Below are 9058 nucleotides of genomic sequence, written 5' to 3' on the forward strand. Positions count from 1 at the left end.
TAAAAGATTTTAGTCGACAAAATCTACAGTTGTACTTTATGTAAACTTTATTTTGGCGGGCCGTGTTGTTGTCGTAATTCCTGATGTATACTTGATATATATGAAAATAGTTGATCTACAAGCTCACAACACGTGTAATCTTGTAGATCATCTATTTTCGTAGCGCGACACCTGCGAGCAACCAACCATAATGACTTGTGTTAGTTCTACTGGATCTCTTCTCCAGTCTTCTCTATTTGACGATGAAATTGTCATTATATTTAGTCATAGTTTTAGGCATGATAGCTTAGTTTATATTACATTTTTGTTTAGTTTTCGTCATTGAAAAAAGGTAATCGACGAATATTTTTCATCACAGTTTCAGTCAACTATCAATGTATTTTCTTTTGTGATTATTCTATTGATTACCTTTTTGATTAATCGACCAAAGTTAGTCTGATTACCCGTCTCATTATGAGCTCGGATTTCATTAAAAAAAATGTCAAGAAAAAAAGAGAGAAAATTTGTTTTACTTTTCCCCCCAAAATTACTTATTCGAATAAAATGTATATATTTTTTATAATAAATTACTTGGATGAAATGTTGCAGCCCCAATGACTGATGCTTAATTTATATTAATATTATTATATTTCATTACATTACTTTAAATAATGTATTTAGTACCTATACAGTATAAATATAACCATAAAACATTAATCATATATCATAATAGAGAAACATGGACATCAAGAAAGAAAAAGAGGAATAGAGGGTTTCAAGAAAAAGGATTTCGGTAGCACACAACTTGCCAGCCTGCCTGTGAATTTTAATCAAGTGCATTCAATAAAGCGTCCAAAAAGTGTGTGTGTGTGTGTGTGTGTGTGTGCGTGCGTGCGTGCCTGTCTGTCTGTCTGTCTGTCTGTCTGTGTGCGTGCGTGCGTGCGTGCGTGCGTGCGTGCGTGCGTGCGTGCGTGAGGTTTTGTTAAGGTCATACTATAACCAGTTTAATTATAACCGGATTAGACTGTGGTAGAGTTGATGCCTCTGAAAGTCATGTTCAAGTGTGTGTGTGTGTGTGTGTGTGTGTGTGTGTGTGTGTGTGTGTGTGTGTGTGTGCGTGCGTGCGTGTGTGCGTGCGTGCGTGCGTGCGTGCGTGCGTGCGCGCGCGCGCGCGCGCGCGCGCGCGTGTGAGAGAGAGATTGTGTGTGTCTGTCCACACCTCTTTCTGTCTGTTGAAGTCAGTCAGTTTCAATGAATGTTAATCTAAATAACAGTTGATATTGAAAACAGACAGACATCATTAAATGACGACTTAACCCATTTTCAACCAATATTCATATAATTGGTCCTCAATAATGCTCACGATATTAATGGTTAAAAAAAAATCTACTCGGCCTGTGTCTCAGAGGAGAGCTGTGGACACTGGACAGTTCAGAAACCTGCCTACCAGTGCAACACAGTCTCGACCAGTGACATGATCGTAGGCAGGTTGTTTATTTTTGCAGACCCAGGGGGTCAGGCCTACATGAGGCTTTGTCGGTTCCCTTTTCATCCATATATGGACGAAAAGGGGGTCAGGCCTACATGAGGCTTTGTCGGTCCCCTTTTCATCCATATATGGACGAAAACGTCTTACATGTCCCTCTTTTTGATTGGCCAAGCTTAGCGTGACATAGTGCTCTGATCTTCAGATTTCAACCACTAGGGGTCTGGCAGTGCTCCGAGGAGCACTTTTTCTAGTTTTCAAACAAGATTTATTTTTTAGAACATTGACTTCCATTGCATGCTAACTTCTTTAGAAAGCCTTTAGAGTTTATAAGCTTGGATTCCTCATCGATGATGTCACTGGTAGGCGGGTTTCTGAACTGTCCACAGACCTCCTCTGAGACACAGACCGAGGAGACATGTTATCATGAGCATTAGTGAGGACCAATTAGTGTATATGTTACAGGGTGAATGGAGAACCAGGTAGATTGAAGAAGGCGCGTTCGTTTTTACCACCCACCCAGCAATTCTGTAGAAGCAACACTAGAGGGAGCCACAAGCCAGGCTTGTGCACAAACATATGGCTGCGACCACACACACACAGTCACACACACACACACACACACACACACACAAGCGCACACACACGCGCTCATGCTTTTTTTGGTTTATTGAAAGCAGGACTGTTAAGATACTTTTATTGTGTTCTGGCTTTTGTTTTACTTTCTCCCTGACACACACACACACACACACACACACACACACACACACACACACACACACACACACACAGTGATCCATGAAAAGAACTATTCTGTCCCTATCGGTTTACAACTCAAACGGCGCTGAGTCGACAAGTGGAGCATCGGCCGGTCAGCGCGGGCACTCGCGCCTGGAGGCGCGAGGGCGCGCTTCCTCGGCCTCAAGCTCCACTTGTCGGCGCGCCTCCGTCGTGGACAAGCGTGTGCGTGTGCACGCGTGTTCAGCGTTCCCCTAGCGTAGCTTCCTGGTTGCTATGTGGGGGGGAACAACAAAAGACAGGTCTGCGTCGGCACATCAAAGCCCCGCCTCTCCGCGTTCTCCTTCTCCTCCTCGGAGGAGGAGGAGGACGGTTTATTTCGCGAGGAGGAGCTCCTCCTCGTGAAATAAACCCCCGCCTCGCAGTGCCGCGTCCTCCTTCTCCTCCTCCTCCTCGCGAGCCTCGCTAATAAACCCTATCTCGAAAAGCCCCGCCTCGCCCCGAAGCCCCGTGCCTAAAAACGAGCGCTCTGTCTTCAATCTACCTGGTTCTCCATTCACCCTGTGACATATATATGAAGACAGGTTGAAAGTGGCTGAAGTCGTCCTTCAATAAGTAATAGATTTTAAGAAGTATTCACATAACTTAACACAGATTGAGAACCATTGGGCTATGGTGATCATACTTGAGGAGATCAATGGGAATCGGCTTCCCTGATTGGCCATGGCCAAGCTTTGTCTGATCTTTGTGCCGCTGTATACAACATAAGTGGTAGCACACACAATAGCACTCCATTCTTTTACAAGGTAACATTTAGTGAGTCTGCTTTGTAGACGGTCTGGTGTGTGAAATGTTGCACTGGACGGTGCATCTGAAACAAGGACCAAAGATCTTCCATGCTGCTGTGGCAGTAGGACACAAGGTGTACTCCTTTGGAGTGTACGGTAACATCAACCAACACATGGGTCAGATGGAGGTGGACGTCTTCAACACAGTGTCTCTGCGCTGGACGAGGTTGCCGACTGGCCAAGGGGAACGTCCCCTCGAGGTCCCCTCTGTGCGCTACAGCCACACAGCCGTGCTGATAGAAGATGCCATCTACATATGGGGCGGGATTACTGTCACAACCATGTACTGCAACACACTTTATGCATTCGATGTCGACACCCACAGATGGTTGAAGCCCGAAAGTTCCGGGGCTGTTCCGGAGGCGAGGTGCAACCACTCAGCCTGTGTCTTGGGGAAGGTCATGTATGTCTTTGGTGGATTCCAGGAGACCGGATACAATAATGACATCTATATGTTGGACACCACCTCAATGGTCTGGTCTTTAATTAACCCCGGAGGCACACCGGCACCTGCTTCAGTATGTCACTCTGCCACCATCATCGGGACAAAGATGTTTGTGTTTGGGGGCTACAACTACAACTTCCACAACTGCTACAACAGCATCAGAGTGTTTGACACAGAGACCAACTGCTGGCTGAGCACGCCTTTTGCACAGCTTCTTCCAGAAGGACGCTGGGGTCACTCAGCCTTTGCCTACATCGGAGAGCTGTACATATTTGCTGGCTTCACGTTTAGTGTGAATGGGACCTTCAACGATCTGTGGAAATTCAACCCAGAGACTTTCTCCAGGAAAAGGGTTCAGCCCAAGGGGAAAGGCCCGTGTTTTCCGGTGTGTAGGATGTGCTGCTGCATGGTGGGAGATCGTATCATCCTCTTCGGAGGATACACACCCAATGACCTGTACATCTTAGACTTAAGTCCTAGTCTGACAACGTTATGCAAGCTGGCAGTTATTCATCACGGTCTGGAGCAGTCGGGACTCCCACAAGACATCAGGTGGGAACTGGCAGCTATGACTACCAACAGCAACTGAGAACAAAATAGATAACTACAGGAAGATACGTTTGGAACAGTAGAAAGGGGAAGACGAGGCCATCACTGCCCTTAAGAGCTCCCCTTCATTCACATGGGAAAGAATGCAGAGCACAGAATGTGATCAGTGAATACCCACCAGAAACTAAGCAGCATCATACAAGGAGAATAGAAAACAACCCACTGAACTGCAGGACGGACATGGCTGCAAAGGTGAAGCTCTCTAAGAACAGGACGTTGTAGACTGAGTTGATATCTACCAGGAATGACTGTAGAAACAAAGCGATAGTGAACAGTTAAGGAGGAGGACATCAGAAACAGATGTTTGTAAAGAAGTACTGGGAGTGAGAGAGAGAGCAGCGACAGAGATCATCCACCCCTGACGGGTTCCCTCCAGTTAACACGGCCAATTGTGATCGTTGAAACATCGGTTCAAGAAGGATTCAGACCCTTAGAGAGAAAATGACGTCAGAGGTAGAGATTTTTTTTATTATGTTTTTTGTTTGTTTGTTTGTTTTTTGTTTGTTTGCTTATCTGTCATGTTTGAGGCATTAATGAAGAGAGTATTATACATGAGCAGAATGAACTTACTGTATAGGTTTGTATATAGGATCTATATACATAGAAACGTACGTAGAATATACATTATATATTATTGGATAACAGGATAACAAGCACAAATGAATGCCTGATTATTTGTTTACAGGATCATTTGACCTATGATACTATAATTTTAACCACACCATACACTACTGCTACCATAGTTTGTGAATGCAACCTTTACTGCACCTAAAATATTTGTGTCCCTGTATGCTTTCCCTGTGTGTGGACATAAATAAATTGCTAAACTGTGTGTGTGTGTGCGTGCGTGCGTGCGTGTGTGGTGCTTGCGTGCGTGCGTGCGTGCGTGTATGTTTTCAGGGGCCTTTGAACTTAGCATGGCCAGACTAATATCACTGCATTTCCAAGGGGCAAATAACAAAAGAAGCTTCTGGTGATAAACCCGTCCCACATTTGCATATTGGGCCCTGATTGGTGCCCCAAAACTTCGTGGGCAGGGAAATCCCATCACATCGAGCAGGGCATTACACGTATATCTATTTTGCAAACCGGTTACACAAAGACCCGCCCCCGCCTGCCTCTGATTGGCCTACTGAATGGCCCCTTCTGTGACGCACACGGAACTGCTTCGCCCCTATTCACTGTGTCACATTCCGTGGTGGAAAATAGTGCTCTGAGTCGGCTGTAGTGGACTTCAACGTTCGACAAGGCGAACGGCTCGCTCGGCGTTGCCTCACGTTGCTCAAGTCCACTAGAGACGTCTTTGGCCTCAGACGTTGTAACTGTTTTATTTATTTTTTCAAACTACTTCCTAACTTAATTAATTAGGGGCTGTAGTCTGTTCTCACCAATTGGTCCGCCTCGCTGGGTGGCGACAAAAACTATACCTAACCATAATCCTAATAAAATTATTTAGGACGCATTTTAGATAAGACAAATACACAGTGGCGGGAGTAAAATTCTATCCCGGCGCTGGTATTGCACCGTTAATGCTTAGCGGTGCACGCCACGGAGACATCTGGTGCTACAGGAGTATAGGAGTTATTTAATGCGGTCCGCTCATGTGAGAGGCAATTTCGCGTGCGTCACAGAAGGGGGCGTTGCCAAGTTGTAGACAAGGCAACAAGCTCTGGCCAATCAGAGGCAGGCGGGGGCGGGTCTTTGCGTACCGGTTTGCAAAATATATACGCAGCGGGGCCAGACCAAATCAGCTGAGGGCTTTTTTTTTCCACTAGCATATCTGGTTTTCAGGCTACTTTGCACTCACTGATTTGTCATGTCTGAGCTGAGAACACAGAGGTTCACACACACACACACACACACACACACACACACACACACACACACACACACACACACACACACACACACCACACGCACACACAAACACACTGTCTGTCTGTCTGTCTGTCTGTCTGTCTGTCTGTCTGTCTGTCTGTCTGTCTGTCTGTCTGTCTGTCTGTCTGTCTGTCTGTCTTGGCCTCTGTCACTTTCTTTGCGTATTGATTGACTCTCCTATCTTCCATTTGTGCGAGTCTTGTAACATACCACCCCCTCTCCTCTCCTCTCCTCTCCTCTCTTCCCCCCCGCCCGCCCCCCTCTCCTCTCCTCTCCTCTCCTCTCCTCTCCTCTCCTCTCCTCTCCTCTCCTCTCCTCTCCTCTCCTCTCCTCTCCTCTCCATCCTCCCCTGTCTGACCCTCCCTCCCTCTCTCCTCCTCTGCTCATTATGCTGCATAATCAGCTGTCTAGACAGCGGGTTGCACGCACGCACGCATGCACACACACACGCACGCACACACACTACACGCACACTACATGCACACACACACACACACACACACACACACACACACACACACACACACACACACACACACACACACACACACACACACACACACACACACACACACACACACACACACACACACACACACACACACACACACAAACAGAGAGAGAGAGAGAGCAGAATATCAGACATGCAGTCAGAGAAAACATTAAATTAAAGAACATTTTGTCACATTGTCTGACCTCATTGTCTGTGTCTACCTGCCTGTGTGTGTGTGTGTGTGTGTGTGTGTGTGTGTGTGTGTGTGTGTGTGTGTGTGTGTGTGTGTGTGTGTGTGTGTGTGTGTGTGTGTGTGCAGACTAATACAGTGTCTAGACTGTGTTCAGGTTATAAACTTTGTTTCATCGTCCTTGTGCTACCCTGTCAAGCACCAACTACACACACACACACACACACACACACACACACACACACACACACACACACACACACACACACACAGACACATACACACACGCGCACACACATTACTATCATTACACTCTCCACTGCTACACACATTACTATCATTACACTCCCTACTGCCATACATATATGTATGTATGATGTATGTATGATGTATGATGTATGATGTGTGCGTGCGTGCGTGCGTGCGTGCGTGCGTGCGTGTAATAATTTAACATTGATGGCCTGTCAGTTTGAGTAACGTAATTGGGTAGTCTACGTCATGGAATAATAACGTCATCATGCAATGACATCATAAAGTCAACATCAAAATCTTGTCATTTAAAGTGAACTGTCAAATAAAACAAAGAAAAACAACTCTTAGGAACAAGTGGATCATTCTTTAACAACTTGGTTGTCATCACTGACCATGCTTCGCAAAAGAGGCTCTCGCACCTTTTGTGGTACATTCCAGTTAGTCACCTGCATTGCCCTACTGGTGCTTCTGGGAATTGTCGCATGTGGGCGGCCGGGCCAGCCAGATAGAGAGCAGCAGAGGGAACAGCTGGATGAAGGGCCATCTGTTCGTGATGTGGAAGCAGACGTTTTTCGCTCGGCTGCCACCTTTGAGGCAGAACTTGAGCTGCAGAAGAAGATCATCCAACAGATCCAGATTCATCGGTCACTGTTGAAGATACCAGCAGGTAGAACTGGACAGAGGATTGCACCGCGACCGGACGCCATTCCCATACTGGTTATCGCCTGTAACAGAGTCACCGTGAAACGCTGCCTGGATGCGCTCTTAAAGTATCGGCCGTCAGAGGAGCTCTACCCGATCATCGTCAGTCAGGACTGTGGACACGCAGAGACGGCCGAGGTCATAGGTTCTTATGACGATCAGGTGACTCACCTGAAACAACCGGACTTGAAGGACGTTGCGATGCAGCCGCAGCACAGCTACAGTCTTCAGGCTTATTACAAGCTCAGCAGACATTACCGTTGGGCTCTCAACCAAGTGTTCAACACCCTGTCCTACTCCTCTGTCGTGATCGTGGAGGATGATTTGGAGGTGGCGCCGGACTTCTTCGAGTACTTCCGAGCCCTGCATCCGATCCTCAGGTCTGACCCGAGCCTGTGGTGCGTGTCGGCCTGGAATGACAACGGCATGGACGGCTTTGTGGACCCCGCTAAAGCCGAGCTGCTCCACAGGACAGACTTCTTCCCTGGCTTGGGCTGGATGCTGCTCAAGGAGCTCTGGGATGAGCTGGAGCCCAAGTGGCCCGCTGCGTTCTGGGACGACTGGATGCGCCAGCCTGAGCAGCGGCGCGACCGCGCCTGTATCCGGCCAGAGATTTCGCGCACTTTTACCTTCGGTGAATATGGCGTGAGCAACGGACAGTTTTATTACCAGTACCTTCGCTACATGATGCTGAATTCCCACTATGTGCCTTTCACCAGGTTGGATCATAGTTACTTGAAGACGTCCAGAGACGAGTTTGAGAATAGAGTTTACAGTGCCCCTGTAGTGAGCTATGACGAGGTCAAACAGGGGCAGCTGAGTGGATCTGGGCCCTTTCGTCTACAGTACACTACTAGGGACAGCTTTAAAGTCCTGGCTCAGAACCTGGGGATCATGCCCGACTTGAAGTCTGGAGTCCCACGGGGAGCATACAGGGGCGTCGTCACATTTATGTCAAGAGGAAAGAGAATTTATCTGGCGCCCCCTCCTGGATGGACCGGCTATGACTCTTAAATATTTTTTTATCAAAGTTAAAGGTAGGGTAGTGATATAGGTTATTTGTTAAAACAAAACGTATTTGGGTTAATGCACTATATTGCCTCTATAGCATTGCTATAGCGTGTTTGTTCAGTAGCAGTAGTAGTAGGGGTCTCTGCATCTCTCCAGATCTTTACAAAACAGAAAATACATGTTCAGGTGGGTGGCCAAGTACCCATTCATTAGCTTCAATTTTATAGTGTTCCAGTTCTAATTTTGTCTACTCATTTCTTTGTATCATCACTTCCAATTTAACTTGTTGTCTCCGCCGGAGGCGGAGAGTATGTTTTCGCTTCGTCCCGCCGTGTGTTAGCTTGGCCCCTAGCCAAGCTAACATTGGTCAAGCTCCACGTGACACGTGACAATATGTTGACACCAATGCTTTTGATTGGCTAGAGGG

General features: G+C 47.0%; 2 protein-coding genes across 2 annotated transcripts; both read left to right on the plus strand.

Annotated features, from left to right (window-relative positions):
* Window positions 1-3053: 3053 nt before the first annotated feature.
* Window positions 3054-4085, plus strand: LOC308082373 (kelch domain-containing protein 3-like; the record flags this gene model as incomplete). The annotated part of the gene is made up of 1 exon (XM_080424101.1): window positions 3054-4085. The coding sequence occupies one exon, from the start codon at window positions 3054-3056 to the stop codon at window positions 4083-4085; it is 1032 nt and encodes a 343-aa protein (XP_080280227.1).
* A 3226-nt stretch (window positions 4086-7311) lies between these two features.
* LOC308081980 (alpha-1,3-mannosyl-glycoprotein 2-beta-N-acetylglucosaminyltransferase-like) lies at window positions 7312-8634 on the plus strand (the record flags this gene model as incomplete). Its single annotated transcript, XM_080423591.1, has 1 exon — window positions 7312-8634. One exon carries the CDS (start codon window positions 7312-7314, stop codon window positions 8632-8634), a length of 1323 nt encoding a protein of 440 aa, XP_080279717.1.
* Between the last annotated feature and the right edge of the window lie 424 nt (window positions 8635-9058).

Source organism: Gymnoscopelus braueri (assembly GCF_963280865.1).
Source record: "Gymnoscopelus braueri genome assembly, chromosome: 3".
In the NCBI taxonomy this organism is placed as follows: domain Eukaryota; kingdom Metazoa; phylum Chordata; class Actinopteri; order Myctophiformes; family Myctophidae; genus Gymnoscopelus; species Gymnoscopelus braueri.